Source organism: Brassica napus, chromosome C7 (assembly GCF_020379485.1).
Source record: "Brassica napus cultivar Da-Ae chromosome C7, Da-Ae, whole genome shotgun sequence".
NCBI lineage: Eukaryota > Viridiplantae > Streptophyta > Magnoliopsida > Brassicales > Brassicaceae > Brassica > Brassica napus.
This window is the reverse complement of record NC_063450.1, coordinates 35,483,204-35,501,332: the sequence shown is the minus strand read 5'-3', so window position 1 is coordinate 35,501,332 and position 18,129 is coordinate 35,483,204. Positions and strand designations below refer to the sequence as shown.

Below are 18,129 nucleotides of genomic sequence, written 5' to 3'. Positions count from 1 at the left end.
TTCGGGGTTTCATACTTTCCTCGTAAATTCATTGTAAATAAAAACACGGGCCTGGTAACTTCGTCGTAACATAAAATATTATTTCCATGTAAATTCGTCGTAACATAAAATACTATTTCCTAGTAACTTCGTCGTAAATGAAAAAACACGGGTCTGGTAACTTTGTCGTAAATGAAAAAACACGGGCCTGGTAACTTCGTCGTAAACCAAAACACGGGCCTGGTAACTTCGTCGTAAACAAAAACACGGGTCTGGTAACTTCCTCGTAACATTACGACGAAGTTACGAGGAAATCGTTTTTATATATATGGGAGAACTCTTTCATACGAGCACTGCTCGTATCTTCCTCCCTAACTCCTCTCCCCCTCTAAGGTAACTTTCTCTCTCTATCTTTTTTTTTTTTTTTTTTTTAGTTTAGGTGGTTAGTTTAGGTGATTAGTTTAGGGAATTAGTTTAGGTGATTAGTTAACGGAATTAGTTTAGATGATTAGTTTAGAAAATTATTTTAAACAATTCGTTTAGGATATATATTAATTTAATTTTTTTAATTTTCTAGATGGCTCCTAGACCGAGACCAGCAGCTCCTGCACCTACGTATGCGGATTTGTTTGGCGATGGATCTTCCTCTAGCGGTCCATCGTCTTCTTCCGGGACAGTTCCGGACTCTCACACATCTCGGAGAGTTTCTTCGACCCCTCCTCCTCTTCCATCTCAGATGCCTCCCCCACCAGCTCCACCTGTCGCCCCGGATCAGCCTGCCCCACCGGCTGCAGTTCATCCCGATTTGCGGGTGCCAGCTCATGCACCATTCGCAAGATACACCGTCGAGGATTTGCTTGCCCAGCCCGGACGAGAGGGTTTACACGTTCTGGACCCCGATAGACCCCCGGGTACTTATTGGTAAGTACATAAAATTATTAATTTAAAATTTAAAATCTTTGAACAATTTTTTTAACAAATTTGTTATATTTGCAGGTTTGGGGCTAACAACCGTGTTAGCCGGAGCGTTTCAGAGACGATGAAGGGATATTATGACGGCCCTTATCCCAACTGGACCATGACTCCCGATCACGTCAAAACGACGTGGTTTAAATGTTTTGCGGTAATTATATTTACATATTATTAATATTTATATTGTTAATTAAATAATTATTATTTTTTTTCTAATCTTTAAAATGTTTGTTTTTTCAGCAAAGGTGGAACTGGTCCGTAGGAATCACCGAGAGGGTGAAGAGCGAATTTATTGCAAAGGCGAAAACTCGTCTTTGCAATACCGTCTCCGATTGGAAGGACAAGTGGGAGATTTACGGCTATGAGGGGAAGCCGAGCGGGGTCACAAAGGAAGCATGGGATGGCCTCATCACCTATTGGAACGAACCCAGCTCCATCCGCAAAGCCAACTCCTGCTCCGCTTCCCGAAGAACGAGGGATAAAGATGGCCATTTGCCCATGGTTCATAGAACCGGCCAAAAACCCCATGCCGGAATTCGTCTTGAAGCTGTAAGTTTTATTTAAATTTATAATTTTCATTATTTTAAACTTGTATTTATTAATTATATTTAATTTATTTATTATTGTTGTTTATTAGTTGGAGAAGACGGGAGTTTTGCCATCTCTCTCGGACTTATTCAAGATGACTCACGCCTCACCAGATGGGGTTTTTGTGGATCCTGCATCCGAAAAACTCTTCAACGCTGTGGCGTCTCGGGTTGAAGAGCAAGAGACGCAACTTACCCAACAGTCTGCAGATGGATTACCCGTCAAGTTGTCAACCGAAGAGGTCGACCGGATCTTCGAGGAGGTAAAATTTAATAATTTTAATTTTTTTTATTTTATTTTATTATTAACTCTAAATACGTTTTTATATATATACATATAGGTGGCTCCTAGAAAGAAGGGAAGGACGGTCGGAATAGGTTCCGTTAACGAAGTTGCAAGGTCGACTTCGTCATACTATTCGAGACGGGACCAGGACAACGACCGGATGCAGGCTCGCATGAATACCCAGCAGCAGCGTTTGGACTCTCTCGAGGGTTTGCTGGATGTGATGGCGGTGGGAAATCCAACTTTGCAGAGAGCTTTGGCGGAGAGACGAGCAGCTCTCGGGATGAGCCAGCCGGATCCCGAAGCAGGAACGTCTACAGAACCGAACCCCTCAGCCAACTACTTCGATGACGATGATGTTGGCCTTTAGTTTCCTTTTTTAATTTCTTTTGTTTTGTATAAAAAATATAAATTCTATTTAATTAATGAATTTATATTTTTTTTAAAAAAATTATTTGGTTTCATATTTAATTTTATTTCAAATATTTTAAATTTTAAAATTATTGTTTTATAAAATTTATATAATTATTATAATTAATTAATATTTTAAATATGGAGATGTAAATTCGTTGTAAAATTCCACGTTAAGTCCTCGTAACATTTACGAGGAATTTACATGGAGTCGTTGTAAAGTCCTCGTAAAGTTTACATCGACTTTACGTGGAAGCCTTACGTGGCTTTTACAACGAACTATTACGAGGTATTTACATCGCCATTTACGAGGGCATTACGACGAATAGTTTCCTTCCGCTTTACGAGGAATTGACTTCCTCGTAAACGTAACTAGGACTTTACGACGAAACCTCCGTTACGACGAGCGTTTAACATCGAAACGCGTATCGATGTTAACGACGAATTTACAACGAATACCGTCCTCGTAAAAAATATGTTTTCTTGTAGTGTTTGTTGTCTAACAATAAAGCTCAATGATCAATTTAAAAGATCAATATAAAAATATAATTAATTATTATACGTTATCAAATAAGTTATCTGGTTAACAATGAAACTAAAAGACTAATTCAGAAATAGAAGTAAATATATGAATTTTCTGTACATTTGAACTTCTTGTAACAATAATTCTACTATTTGATGGACTGGTTACAAATAATATAGTATATCCAAATTTTGTATTATCCGGCTACATAGACAAATATATCAACATGATACTTTGTAGAGATTAGCTAAGAATAATATTAGCTATCAATAAAATAAGTTTTTTTTTTGGCAAATCAATAAAACAAGTTAACCGTCTAAAAAGAAAGCTCAAGGATTAATTCAAAAAAAATAAATATGAAAATTTGACTAATTATTATGTTATCAAATAAATTAACTGGCTGCAATGAAACTAAAAGATTGTTACAAACTGGATTAACATATGGTCGGTTACAAATTAAAGTTAATTCAGTTAGATCCTTATACTATTGAATTTGACCTAAACGCCTCTTAACGTGACCCAGTTGTCATCAAGAGAGAAGAATGGTCAAAGGTCTACTGTTGTTTTCGTGAGAATAGCTTTGATCAAACTCTCGAGTCTTTTCTCAAGTCTCTGATCCTCATCTCCTTGAGTTTTTCTTTCTCCATAGATTAACACTAATTGTAAAGCAGAAGTTAACAAGAAATGGAATGTGAAATGTGACATAATGTGATGTGCATAACGTTTTAGGGAGAGGGTATCCTTTCACTATTTAAAGACTAAAACAGTAATACCCTAATGATTTTCGAAACCCCTTTTATTGTAGAGACGTTAGCAGAATATCAAAGTGGCTTTCTAGTAGCCAAAAAGTCTCGATATTATCTTTTGTTTGTTTGTAATTTCTCGAAGAAACTCGGTTTTCAGAAAATGCTCAAAAAGTACTGCAGATCAGAATATGTACTTCATATCTACGCAACGAATTGGAATAAGCATTGTTATTCCTTTTTGAAACGTTTTCACATTATGCACAACACTTTGGAATTGTTGGTTTTTGCTTGTACACCGAACTAAACGGATGTTAGGAGTTTTCAAGGCTCCTAAGACAAATGTTGTAGTATAGTGATTGTCGAACCAGTTCTGAGGGATATCAAAACACTGAGAATGCAAGTACTCACTTAATCTAAGTGCAACCAATGATTTAGATGATTTTTAAACTAATGATTAATGATAAATGAAATGACTTTTTTTACTAAGGGAAAAAAGAACTTATGGGCATAGGGATTAGACCTTGGGTGATCAAGTTTCGAACTAAGGATGACAAAAGATCAATCAAACTATCAACCTTAAGCTTAGACACAATCTTAAACAAACTCTATGTCTAGATGAATGTTCATTTACTAACATATCTCAAACATCAAATGTCTTTGGTTGAATAATATGAAAGCAATCATTACTAACAGGTCTATTGGCTATCTTAACACCTTTAACAACAAATGTCTTTGGTAAAGTATGTTAAAAGCTTAGGAGAGTTGTCTCAGACATTTCATCAAACACCTCGTGGGTGGAAAATGTCTAAAGATCAACTTTTGAGTGGTCAACTCATAAGATGCATTATGAATACTCTACTAGCAAGGAACAAGAATGATCTACAATAAAACATCCTAGAACTAACCTAATCACCCTTGATCTCCCTAACCCATGAATTCAAAAGGTGATTACTCACTAATCTCCATGATTTCTCTTAAACTCATGGTGGATTTTAGATTAATCATGTAGAGAAATAGATAAGAAATCAACAAGAACACAAGATGAAAGCAATGAAATCTGAATCAAAAGAAGTTTTACTAGTTGTTCTCCAGAAGGAGATTGTTTTCTTGGTGGCTTACAAAGGTACTTAAAACATAGGTTTTTGAAAAGAAAAAACGTGCATAATGAAATGACCAAAAGGCCCTTGAGAAATCATGAATTCGCCAAACAAATAGACGCGGAGCGACCTCGGCACGTCGCTGCGAGAGGTCGCTCCCGGGTCGTTTCTTCGCGAGCGACCTGGCTGTGTCGCTCCGAAGACGTCACTCCCGGGTCGTCTCCTCGCGAGCGACCTGGCTGTGTCGCTCCGAAGACGTTGCTCCCGGCTTGCTCAGAAACCATAGACGCGAGCGACCTTAGGGTGTCGCTCTAGGAGGTCGCTCCCGGCTTGTTCGTCGCTCTCAAATCGACACAACCCGAGTGACCTCTGGGTGTCGCTGCGGTGAGGTCGCTCTAGGAGCTGGAGCGACTACGCCTTGTCGCTCTAGGAGGTCGCTCCGAAGCGTAGATGGCGAGCGAGTTCATGGCGTCGCTCCGGTAGGTCGCTCCCATGCATTGCTCGTCCAATGATCACTCTAATCACCTCCCTTGAGCTCCAAATGTACCCAAATGTCTCCAGGAACTCCATGTGGTACTCCAATACCTAATGGAGACATATGTATACAAAATGCAACCTAGACATGGCTAAATCCTAAACTATATGATGAAAATGCACATGAATAAATGGATAAAACAATGTGAATATGCAAGATATCAACTCCCCCAAACTTATTCTTTTACTTGTCCTCAAGTGAACTTTCTAGAACCCATAGGGAGAGAGGTTTGAAGGTGGGAGCTCATAGCCAAAAGAAACACACAAAGCACTCAAATCAACGTCTAAATTCAGCATTAGTACACCCTCTCTTATTATACTCTAGCTTCTCTAGGCCTATCTCAACTCTTTTCATCCCTACACTCATCATCATGCATTCACACATGCAAATCAGCCAACTCTCAAGTTCATTAAGCATAGCATCAAGTGAATTCTTGCAAATGGTCAATTGGTCCAAATCATTTGGTTGAGTAAATGAAGGCTTTTATTCAAGTGGGTCAAGAGGTTCAAAATCCATTATCTTTTAAAGTGGTTTACTCTCAAAACAAGTAGTCTTGACATTGCACATAATATATCTAAGAAAGAGACCAACTCATGCATACAATGCTCAATCTCCATTGTTCTACCCTTTTCCCAAACATACATGTTACACAATCACTTCCCAATGTCAAACCCGACTCCCATCTCTCACCAAAAGATCCCAAGAATACTTTGCACATAAAAGTCTTTTTCTTTGAAATCTATAAAGGATTTTCTCAACTTCTAAACAAATCTTAGCTCTAAACAACTCTGCTAGCCCCCTTTTTCTTTCTTTTTATCTTTTTTTTTTTTATATATATATATATATATTTTTTTTTCGGGGGCTAGGACATTTCATAAACTCGAGCTAAACGTTTATCTATTAATTCCAATAAGATTATCCATTTAAACACAAATAGTCTATTCTTTTCCTTTGAACTTTTCATGCTTCCAAACCATAGTCACCACACTCACCCCCACCTATAGCTAGACAATAGAGTGCCTAATCTAGCAAGAATGAAGACCAAGCATTGTCGTTCCCGATACTCTCAACATTATACACATGTAAGGCTTTCCGAAAAATGCCTCACTCATCAAATAATGAAAGCTTAAAATGAGGAAGTGATTTTGGGAATGGTGTACCACTAGAGTTTGTCAAAAAAGATTGGCATAAAGGATGTGACAACTCAAGTGTGTATATCCATGATTCAGTACACAAGGGACCATGAGCAAGATGCATTAAGTTCGTTCAGTTCAAATAAGGTTGTAGTTGGCTTCAAAGACTGAGTTTCAGAAATCAACAAGTTTCAGAAAGAGTCTTCAAGGCTCGAAGCATACAAGTGTTTTTGAGAGGTGCATAAGCTACTCAGGTGCAAAGTAATGTTCTTTACAAGGCATTTCAAATCATTGCTCCCAATGCAAGTAAATGCAACATATATGCTCTAGACTCTCCTAGAAATGCAAATGATGCAAACTAAATGAATTTTTTTTTTTAATGCAAATATATATGTATAATGCAATGCATGAGACTCAAAATCATCAAAGCAAACGTGATCAAATACTTGGTACCTCCCCCAAACTTAAATGACACAGGGTCTAAGTTGTCAAGGAGAGAGAGATACCCAAAAAGAGAAAACTAATATGCAAAAACGAAATGGTATATACAAGGGAAAGTAGTGGGTTACCTTCTATGGGGAATGAGTAGAGGGAGATGCTCCCTCCTCGTCGTCCTCAGGTGGTAACTCTTCAAGGTGCTCATCAGCAAGAGTGCTCATCTCTTCAATGTAGAAGGCTTTCCCGAACACAGTTGGTTTCTTCATTTTCTCCTTGATGTCAAAGTGGAGAACATGCCCTTTTCCCAAATGGAGATCAATCGTGCCCTCTTTCACCTTAACAATTGCTCCTGCTGTAGCTAAGAATGGCCTTCCCAGAATCAATGGGTCTTGAGCCTCCTCACCCCTCTCAAGCACCACAAAATCTGTAGGTATCTCATACCTTCCAATCTTCACAGGTAGGTCCTCTGAGATACCCACAGGGTACTTCACTGAACGATCAGCTAACACCAGAGAGAGTCTACACTTCTTGTACTGAATGAATCCAAGCTTCTTTGCAACAGACAAAGGCATCACGCTTACACTAGCTCCCAAATCGCAGAGACATTTCTCAAATACCATAGTTCCAAGAGCACAAGGTAGTGTGAAGCATCCTGGATCCTCTAACTTCTTTGGAACATCAAGCCTCTGGATGATGGCACTGCACTCATGGGTAAGAATCATCATGCTTTTCATTTCCTTCTTCTTTGCAGCTACAACATCTTTCAGGAACTTGTTGTATTGAGGAATCAACATGAAAGCATCGATGATGGGCATTGCAACCTGAGCTTCACTCATTTGCTTCTCAAACAAAGCCTTGTACTTCTCTAGCAGTTGCCTCTTGAATCTACCAGGGAATGGTAGTTTGGGTTCATAGGGAGGAGGAACAAAAGAATTCCCACTTGCTGGAGCAAGAACTTCACCATCTTTCACTGTTTTCTTCTCTTCCCCAACCTTTCCTTTACCTTTGGCTTCCACTATCTTCTCCAAGATTTCATCATTGGTTTTCTCATCAACAATCACCACTTCATCATCTAAGTTGATGGCCACCTCCTCACCTAGTTTCTCAGCATCCTTGGAGAGGGTTGTAGGAGGTAACTGCTTACCACTCCTAAGGGTGATAGCTTTGGCCTCCTTGGGGTTTTGGTCAGATTTTCCAGGTAGAGATCCTTGCTGGCGATTCTGGTGAGTGTTCATGGAAGCAAACTGATTCTCTAAATTCTTGACCGTAGAAGCAAGATGTGAGAATTTGTTGGTAGCTCCCATCAATCTTGGAATGAAGGTTCTTCAACTCATAACCAACATGCTTCTCACTTCTAGTCTGAGACTCCAAGATTAGTTTCAGTAAGGTATCAGTGCTGCTCTCTTGAGGAGCAGAGGAACTAGATGAGGGGTTTTGGTGAGGCTGATAGCTGCCTTGCTGGTTGTTTCTAGGCGGATAACCACTCTGTTGGTTGTTGGGATAGGATTTCTGTTGGTAGTTGTTTTACTGAAAGTTTGGCTCTTTTTTGTACCAGCTACCATTGTTGTTAATGAAACACAACTCCTCTTGACCTTCCAAACCCTCAACCTCATTGACAGCAGGTGGATCATCCTGCTTGGAGTTACCAACAAACTTCAGCTGCTCTTGGATGGCTTTTTCAACAATGAGTAGGTCGATCTTATCTTCCAAAGCTTTGATCTCTTTCCTCGTCTGCTTATCATCACCCCTACTGTCTATGTCGTGGTCTGCACTGTAGACTGCATCACTTTTCACCATGTTGTCAACCAGCTCCTCTGCATCTTCCTCAGTTCTTCCCAAGAAGAACTCATTACTAGTTGTATCCAATCTGGCTCTGTATTTAGGAAGAGCTCCCCTGTAGAATGTGCTCAACAGGCTTTCCTTAGAGAAACCATGGTGAGGGCATTGAGCTTGGTAGCCCTTGAATCTCTCCTAGGCTTCACTGAATCCTTCCAAGCCCTTCTGTTGAAAGCTGGAGATCTCATTTCTCAGCTTAGCAGTTTTTGAAGTAGAGAAGAACTTCTCCAAGAATGCTTTCTTGCAGGCATCCCAAGTGGTGATAGAGTCACTGGGTAGGGACTTCTCCCACTGACGCGCCTTATCCCCCAAAGAGAAAGGGAATAACTTCAGCTTTAAGGTATCCTCTGACACACCATTGGTTTTTGATAATCCACAGTAGCTGTCGAACCTGTCCAAGTGATCGAATGGGTCCTCTAAAGCCAAGCCATGATATTTGTTGTTCTCGATCACGTTGAGGAGTCCTGACTTGACATCAAAGTTGTTGGCTGCCACAGCCGGTGCTCGGATTCCCAGTCTATAACCATGAATGTTGGGCCGGTCATAAGCACCAATGGGTCGAGCTACCCGCGGTTGGTGTTCTGCCCCTTGCGGTGAATCTGCCATATCAATATCCAATCTCTGCAAGTGGGCTTGTTGTTCTTCTTCTCTTCTAGCTCTTGCACACTCCCTCTCGAAAGCTCTGATGTCTGCTACTATTGGAACTAGGTTTGATGGACCCCTGCTCCTCAAGTTCATACACTTGAAAGTGAAAGGTAGGTGAAGAAGAAGAATCAGTAACAAAACAAAATTAAAATGACTTAGTCTCAAGCAAGTGACTAAATCTCAATGTTTAAATCTACTCAGAATTTGGCAACGGCGCCAATTTGATGTTAGGAGTTTTCAAGGCTCCTAAGACAAATGTTGTAGTATAGTGATTGTTGAACCAGTTCTGAGGGATATCAAAGCACTGAGAATGCAAGTACTCACTTAATCTAAGTGTAACCAATGATTTAGATGGTTTTTAAACTAATGATTAATGATAAATGAAATGACTTTCTTTACTAAGGGAAAAGAGAACTTATGGGCATAGGGATTAGACCTTGGGTGATCAAGTTTCGAACTAAGGATGGCAAAAGATCAATCAAACTATCAACCTTAAGCTTAGACACAATCTTAAACAAACTCTATGTCTAGATGAATGTTCATTTACTAACATATCTCAAACATCAAATGTCTTTGGTTGAATAATATGAAAGCAATCATTACTAACAGGTCTATTGGCTATCTTAACACCTTTAACGACAAAGTCTTTGGTAAAGTATGTTAAAAGCTTAGGAGAGTTGTCTCAGACATTTCATCAAACACCTTGTGGGTGGAAAATGTCTAAAGATCAACTTTTGAGTGGCCAACTCATAAGATGCATTATGAATACTCTACTAGCAAGGAACAAGAATGATCTACACTAAAACATCCTAGAACTAACCTAATCACCTTTGATCTCCCTAACCCATGAATTCAAAAGGTGATTACTCACTAATCTCCATGATTCCTCTTAAACCCATGGTGGATTTCAGATTAATCATGTAGAGAAATAGATAAGAAATCAACAAGAACACAAGATGAAAGCAATGAAATCTGAATCAAAAGAAGTTTTACTAGTTGTTCTCCAGAAAGAGATTGTTTTCTTGGTGGCTTACAAAGGTACTTAACACATAGGTTTTTGAAAATTAAAGACGTGCATAATGAAATGACCAAAAGGCCCTTGAGAAATCATGAATTCGCCAAACAAATAGACGCGGAGCGACCTCGGCACGTCGCTGCGAGAGGTCGCTCCCGGGTCGTTTCTTCGCGAGCGACCTGGCTGTGTCGCTCCGAAGACGTCGCTCCCGGGTCGTCTCCTCGCGAGCGACCTGGCTGTGTCGCTCCGAAGATGTCGCTCCCGGCTTGCTCAGAAACCATAGACGCGGGCGACCTTAGGGTGTCGCTCTAGGAGGTCGCTCCCGGCTTGTTCGTCGCTCTCAAATCGACACAACCCGAGCGACCTCTGGGTGTCGCTGCGGTGAGGTCGCTCTAGGAGCTGGAGCGACTTCGCCTTGTCGCTCTAGGAGGTCGCTCCGAAGCGTAGATGGCGAGCGAGTTCATGGCGTCGCTCCGGTAGGTCGCTCCCATGCATTGCTCGTCCAATGATCACTCTAATCACCTCCCTTGAGCTCCAAATGTACCCAAATGTCTCCAGGAACTCCATGTGGTACTCCAATACCTAATGGAGATATATGTATGCAAAATGCAACCTAGACATGGCTAAATCCTAAACTATATGATGAAAATGCACATGAATAAATGGATAAAACAATGTGAATATGCAAGATATCATAAACTCAAAACTTTCAGATAACTAAACCCAGAACAAGTGAACAACAAACTTCATTCCCTGAACCACACGCCAAAAAAACTGAAGCACAAGATAGCAAGAAACTTTCAAGGAATCTGCCAAAAATACTAAACTTTGTACAATTAATATGTTTATTTATGTCATACGTTTACAACCTAAACATAGCAAAAGGGTAAATCTTTAACAAAATTTCACCAGAAAATGACCGAAGACACATAAAGCTAAACTTTTTTTCCCAGAATTGAGTCAATAGAAATACCACAAAAAGCCCAAACCAATTAGATTATTGTGAAAGTCTTTATCTAATTGACTTAGAATTTGGGATAGAAGGGGATGAAAAAATAAACAGTTGCATATTTTTGTTTTTTTTTGAAACAAGAAAAAAACAGTTGCATATAAATGCAAAACCTTTTTTCCGAGAATTGAGTCAATAGGCATACCACAAAAAAGCCCCAACCAAATGGATTATGATGAAAGTCTTTATCTAATTGACCTGGAATTTTGGGATAGAATGGGATGAAGAGATAAACATAGCAAGGGTGATGAAATTAGTCTCCGTTTTAAAAACTACATAAGTAAATTCTATACCAAAGAAGAGATGCAACAGGCAGAGAATGATCTCATCGACAAGAGTGATCGTATGGACAAGAACGAAACAAAGTATATCTACCAACGCCTCACCAAAGCGGTAAACAATACTATTCGCTTAAACGGTTATGAAAGATTTGCTAAGAAGTGTGCTGAAGAGAGAGATCTTGAAGAAGCTGACAAGAAAAGACTTGGTGCGGCTGAGATTGAGCTTTGGACAGGTGAACCTCAAACTGACAAGAAGAAGAAGAAGCCGAAGAAGAAAGATACTCCCGTCGTAAGCTATTCCTCGCGTGGTGACCTTTGTACTGTTTATGATATTTATTTACTTTGTTTGTCAGATTTTCATTTTATATAAATTTATATTGAATAAAGTAATATTTATGGAAACATTTATTAAAATGATTAATTTTAGTGCAGTTTTTTGTTTATTTTGAATATCTAGATAGAAAAAGTCCCTAATCATATAATAATAATCATGCATTTTTTTAAATGTAAATGTGAAAAGAAATAATGATAATTTAATATACTATAAATTAGATAAGTGCTTGCGATTAAACCACCCAAGCAAAACCAACATCATACCATGATGACAATTTACAAACCAACATCATCTATGCGTACAAACTACAGAGACGGACAAATTTCAAAGTGAAATGAGATGTTTAACTATAGCCTTAGAGAATTAGAGTTGTAGCATGTTCTTGATCTCCATTTTTATTTCCCATTTTATATATTGTGACGAAACCAACAGAATCTACATTAATTGAATCGAACCAAAGTTGAAATCAAAATGGCTACCCAAACTAAAAACCAAACCGGTCGTAAAGTTTATATACGCCTTGTTCATACAAACATGGAAGTATTGATTCTCTCCTCCAACCTAGAAGATTTTTTCAAATACATACTAAACACACACAAAATCGCATAAATAATCGTCTCTAATAAGAAAGTTATAAAGATTACACATAAGACCAAAAATTATCACACCAAACGATTGATAATTTGTGACATTGTTGTTTTTGTATCCATGAGATCATAAGCAGATACTCCACTTTTGGCTTGGTTTCTTTCTACGATTTTCCATTCTCTAATCTTTGCCAAATTCTTCTCCACCTATATCATACGTGCTTCTAGAGTCAATGATAGCTCCTCTATTGCAATATATATTTGCTTCAAACTTTCATCATCATCATCATCATCATCATCATCTTCCTTCTCATTGGATTTCTGGTTTTCTCCACCTTAATGAACAAAACATTATGTTTCCTTGTTTCCATCAGCGACTGTAGTCTACTTTTTCTCAGCCTTGATTCCATTTACATCGGATAATATAGAGTTGGACAAGGGATTTTAAAATCCCAACAATTGGTAACAGAGCGGTATGACGAAAATCTGCAAGAAAACCAAAATACCCTTTAGATAAGAATGGGATCCTTCGAGTTAGGAAGAGGAGGTCTGTGGCAGAAACTTCAAAAGATCATAGAATCTGTGATAATGTGGGACAAACATCTCCAAAGAAACGAGAGATTACGAGATGGATACTGTCAACGACGATTTGCAGATGTTCTATGTCGCCCTACTGAAAGTAATCCTCTCAATCTCTTTTGGTCTCTTTGTCTCTTGTTGTTTGTGCTTATAACCTACTCGTTGAAATGCCTTAGCAAACAAACAAAGAAGAGTCTTCCGTATTCATATTCACCGTGAACTGAATTGGGATTACATGATTGATAGCTTATATTATAATTGTGATATATGAATCTAAACTTAGAAAATGAAAATCTGTATCTGTTGGTTTTGTTAACAAGATTTATCACCCCAATGTTGATGAATCGCAAGTCACAACAATTAGCTTATCATTTATCAATGTTTGATCTATCTAAAACTATATCCTTAATGTTTTGTGGCAGTTCGGGTGCAGTTTGCTTAGATGTAATAAACCAGACATGGAGCCCAATGTTTGGTATAATATATAGATATTCTCTGTGTCTTTTTTGAACGCCTTAATGATTGTATTGTATTGCATCCATTGAACTTGTCTGTTTGTTTTGTCAGATCTTATCAATGTCTAAGCTGCCTCTCTCTTGATGCGAGACCGTGCAGCCTATGAGAAGAAAGGTAAATACCGTTCACACTCTTCTTCCAATATGATTCTCTATTATTTTCAACCTCTTATTGACACACGAAAGTCTTTGACATCTGGAAGAGTATTTATTGCAAGGCATATGCTAAACCAGAGGACATAGGAGCACCTGAGGATTAAAGTGATGATGAAGACGATGATGATAGCATGAGCGAACGTAGTTCAGACTCTGATGATGACAACGATGAAGACTCTCTGCTACATTGCTTTCAATTGCTACATTCAATCACATCCAACCACTAAGGACAACATAGGCTTACTCTGTCTACAAATGGCTAGACCTTCTTTTACCATAATCTGTTCTTAACCTCTTCACTGGATTAGCCCATCCAACTGAATCACCAGCCGCACCGCTGTTGTTTGGATGAGCGGCTTGAGCTAGCCTTGTTTCCCTTGTAACTGAACCAGACACGGAACTTCTGAGACCACGACCTATCATGGCCTGAGGTGAAACCGGACTGCTGGAGTCAGCGGTTCGGGTTCTTGGAGCTGACTTTTCTGTCTTTCCTCTTCTTCTTGCAGATCACTAGTTCCCCTGGATGAGCTAAAACTGGAGACTCATCGGTGTGGCTTGATGTCCCACCAAGCTTGCTTTCTTTCTGAGGTATTTGTACTCTGATCCTTGAGTTCTCGCGTTGTTGACGTCTCTGAGGAGAGCTTGGCTCCGGTGGTGCTTTATCGTCTTCCTAAGCTCGTCCTCTGACCCGCTTTCATACTCATCACTGCTATCAACGCTTCGGCTTGATAACCTTCTCTTATGCCTTCTGGATTTCTTATCTTTCCTCCTATTGCTGTCATCTGAATCAGAGTGTGCATGCCTCCGGTGCTTACTGTGAGTTCTTCTCGACTTTCTTCTCACCTCAGAGCTGCTATCACTTTCTGAGCTAGATTCAGAGGCATCCCTATGTCTTCGCTTCTTTTACTTCTTCTCCTTGGTTCCAGCAGCCTTGGCAGCCGCCTCTAGTTTCTGCTCCCATTTCAGAGGAGCTTCCTTCTTCTCGAGAATCTGCCGTTTCTTCTCCTCCACCATCTGCATGAACTTCTTGGAGTCCATTTGGATTCAAAAACGAATACAACCAAAAGTGCATCTCACAAAAGAGAAGAAGAAGAGCAATGTTAGCTCTTCCATCCATAAACAGTCAAAATAGGCTTTATATACACACCCAAAAAAAATAACGACTTCTTGAAGAAACAGAAACAGAATCAAGTCAAAGCACAGAGAACAACTATGAAGTTGATAAAACAGCTCAAACGTATCAAAAAGTAACACTTTAGCACACTCATACAGAACGTATCACAAAGTAACAATATCAGCAAAATTCCAGTTGTTGCTATTAGGGTTTTACCAATCAACTTTAATAAACAAAAAGATAATCTATAGAGTTTTGAAACTAAAGCGATATGAACCAAACTTCTTACCTGATGCGAGTAAGAGGTATAAGAGAAGAGGCAAGACAGGCCTCCGAAGCTACGAGTGCGAAGATAAACCGCAAACGAAAACGAATCTGCAATAGGCGGGACAAGTCATATTCACGATAACGAATCAACACAAGCAAAAAGTACTATAGGTTCAGGCACTAAGACAACAAGACGCAACCTATCGAGAAAAGACGAATAATAGTTCATCAGGGAATACAAGACAACTCAAAAACAACAGGTTTAAAGGAGAAATCGGAACACAGATCTACAAGATAGGTGCTCACTTAGGGTTTATATCTTGTTAAAGATCTGAATTCTGAGAGTATGATCTTACCGTAAAGGAACAGAGAGGAGTATGAGGAGACAACCGCCTAGGGCTTCGCTTGATTGGTAATGGCTTTAGTTTTAAAATTTTTGCCCACACAAAAAAATCCGTAAACTTTTTGTCGTATCTTTCTACAGATTTGTCTTCAATTAATTATTATCCCGTGTTGCTGTTTTTTCCCCAATATATATATACAACTTTTTGTTGAGTGTTTCGTGCCGTTTTGCGTATAAAGCTTATACACATCGTGTCGTTTTAGTAATCCCCGAGGAACCTAACAAGTCATTTCGGATGGGGCTTCGGGACATGGTTTTCTCGGGTGGTAGCGATTGTTGGCGTTTTAAAACAATCACTCAAACCGCTTTGAACCGTTTTAAAATGTTTTAAACTTCTTAAATTTAAAAGCTGGTTCTAACTAGTGTTTGCGGTTGCAGACGGTTACACGAAGGTAATTTTTTTCGTTTTTTTAAAACAATATAAATACAAAAATTAAAATGTAAAATTATAATTATAAAAATACTAAAATATATCTATTATATTTTAATTAATATTATAAATTTTTAAAATAAAAATATTTTCTATAACTTTAAAAAATTTAAAACTATAATTTTCTAAATATAATTTTCATATTTATTATAATATGATGATTTTTGATAATATTGTTAATTTATTATTTAATCGCTGTTGCATTTGGTAGTTAACCAGTCATAATTATCTCACAAACGCACTAATTTTTAACCGCAATACCAGGTCTACAAATCTATTAAAACCGGTAGAAATTGTAATCACCCACATTCGCAAACTTCCGCAACGGCCGCATCTGAACCAGTCAGGAAAGAGAGGTCCCCCGCTTCGAATCCCGGGCCTTGTCTCCGCCTCTTTTGCATAATAACTCTATCAAAACTTTATCTATGTCGACATCACACCCAAAAAGTCAACTCTAAATAAGTTTGAAATATATTACAACATCCAACATTTAACAGATCATTTCGGTTCATCCGCGAACTCTCTGAAAAATATGGGCTTTTAACAGATCAAATTTTTTTCAGCCCAGTAATATCCAACATTTTCAAGCTCAAATGATTTTTTTCCTGTAACAAATACAACATCGCTTATACAAAAAATCCTTCTAGTCTCAATTCTCAAATAAAGCACATAATATTTCCGACATTTAGTGTGCGGATGAGCGCGTACGTGGCTATATGACATATAAACAAATGCAAACGAAGAGTGGCACAAGGAAGGGATTACAACGGGAGTAATTATTAATTACTGAAGTGATTAGTGACTTTGGTAAACAAACATTGTTGCTACTTCAAATATGGCTTGTAGAAAGCAAAAAAAAATCTGATATGGATCCTGTTCCGTTTCTTTACTAGTTTAACCTCTTTTCGCAACTCCACAACATTTTAGGGAGTGGTCAGTAGAATTTTAAAAGAAGATATGTTATGATTAGGGAATTAAACGGTGAGGCCATCAAAGCCACATTGCTTGTAAATCAGAGCCTGCTTCCTCGGACTAATGCCTATCCCGCAATTCACTGATACCTGCATCAATACAATAATAATAATAAATGGAAAGTATTGAAGACATAAAGTGTTAAGTCCTAATAAGCACAAGATTAGGAGTTGTGGGATTAGCATTTTTTAGCTGGTGGATTAAAGATAATGCAAAGTGCCTACGTGGTTCCTAGAAATAAATAAATCAAAAGTGAAGAAGAAGCAAATGCCAAAAGTAAACCAGAGTGGGACTAGTGGTGGTGGTGGCGTAGAAAGAATCTATTAACTTAACAACGAATCCTTTCTGTCCTCTTTTATTTTTACAGTCGGTTTTTTTTTTAACTGTTTGTGGTAAGTATCTTCTTACTCTGTTCACACTAGGCCAGATCCACAGTGGAGCTTAAGCTAAATCCTTTTCCGACAGAACTGAAAAAAAAAGGAGACAACAGATGTAAGAACCTGAACGCCTGGGGAATCGAAGTTCATGACTCGGATCTTAGCACTAACGTCTCCTTTAACAGTGAGCTCGACTCGGTCGTTTAACGAAGCCTCTTTGACTAGATCGGCCGCGTTGCCTTGCATAAGATTCACTCTATCTACAGCAATGGTCGCCTCCACGTTCCTCGTGCTGTGCGCGTCCTGGTAGAATCCAGGCACCGTCGCTCTCCCCAGTGGCAAGCCTTTGTACATCACCGTGAAGCTGGACTCCCCGTACCTGATCCCGACTTTGTTCGGGTTACCAGCGGTGAAGAGCAGGCGGATTGTGAAGGAGAGGGAGGCGGAGGTTGGATCCATAACGCTAGGGTTGGGATTATCCGGGGATGTGATTCCCATGTTCATCACTGCCACTTGCTGCAGATCGAACTGTGGTTTCTTCGGCTTCACCGCTAGCATCACGATCAGCACCACCGCGAGTACCACAAGCGCTAGGAAAGCGAGGAGGAGGAAGAGGCAGCAGCAGCATCCCTTGAGAGATGCTGATGAGGAGGAGGAGTAGCTCCGGTAATACGTTTGCTGATGCCTCACCGGAGGAGGTCCGTGATGACTGGGTGGAGACATAACAGGTGAAAGCAGGAAGCTCCTTCCTACTCTCACTTCAATGGCGGTGCTGTGAAAGACAGAAGTTGAGCGAAAAAGAGAGAGAGAGAGAGAGATGGAGAGTTCCGCGTGAGGACAGTATTGACGAATTAGTAGTCTTACAATATACGATTTTAACCACAATAAGGCAATAAATAAGA

The 18,129-nt window shown here is 39.2% G+C and overlaps 2 protein-coding genes and 1 non-coding gene across 5 annotated transcripts; 1 reads left to right on the top strand and 2 right to left on the bottom strand.

Annotated features, from left to right (window-relative positions):
• The first annotated feature begins 8,634 nt into the window (after positions 1-8,634).
• On the top strand, positions 8,635-8,741 carry LOC125590826. Its single transcript, XR_007326828.1, has one exon. It is a non-coding gene; the product is annotated as a small nucleolar RNA R71 (small nucleolar RNA).
• A 4,901-nt stretch (positions 8,742-13,642) lies between these two features.
• LOC106410084 (NDR1/HIN1-like protein 10) lies at positions 13,643-17,990 on the bottom strand. Of its 3 annotated transcripts, none has more exons than XM_048763534.1 (4): positions 17,351-17,990; positions 15,352-16,939; positions 15,068-15,153; positions 13,643-14,736 (listed from the first exon to the last, which is right to left on the bottom strand). In XM_048763534.1, exons 1-2 carry the CDS (start codon positions 17,948-17,950, stop codon positions 16,853-16,855), a joined length of 687 nt encoding a protein of 228 aa, XP_048619491.1. In that variant the 5' UTR covers positions 17,951-17,990; the 3' UTR covers positions 13,643-14,736; positions 15,068-15,153; positions 15,352-16,852. The 3 variants fall into 3 exon arrangements, with proteins under 3 accessions (XP_048619491.1, XP_048619490.1, XP_013706036.2); XM_048763533.1 differs by having other exon boundaries at positions 15,402-16,939; XM_013850582.3 differs by having other exon boundaries at positions 13,643-15,153.
• LOC125590580 (CAX-interacting protein 4-like) lies at positions 14,193-14,702 on the bottom strand. Its single transcript, XM_048764192.1, has 2 exons — positions 14,572-14,702; positions 14,193-14,514 (listed from the first exon to the last, which is right to left on the bottom strand). Exons 1-2 carry the CDS (start codon positions 14,700-14,702, stop codon positions 14,193-14,195), a joined length of 453 nt encoding a protein of 150 aa, XP_048620149.1.
• Positions 17,991-18,129: the final 139 nt, after the last annotated feature.

Coding starts and splice junctions, on each gene's coding strand:
- LOC125590580 (XM_048764192.1), bottom strand. CDS start 14,702: ATGGACTCCAAGAAGTTCATGCAGATGGTGGAGGAGAAGAAACGGCAG. Junction 14,515..14,571: donor GCTGGAACCAAGGAGAAGAA/GTAAAAGAAGCG, acceptor AAGTGATAGCAG/CTCTGAGGTGAGAAGAAAGT.
- LOC106410084 (XM_013850582.3), bottom strand. CDS start 17,950: ATGTCTCCACCCAGTCATCACGGACCTCCTCCGGTGAGGCATCAGCAA. Junction 16,940..17,350: donor TCGATTCCCCAGGCGTTCAG/GTTCTTACATCT, acceptor GTATTGATGCAG/GTATCAGTGAATTGCGGGAT.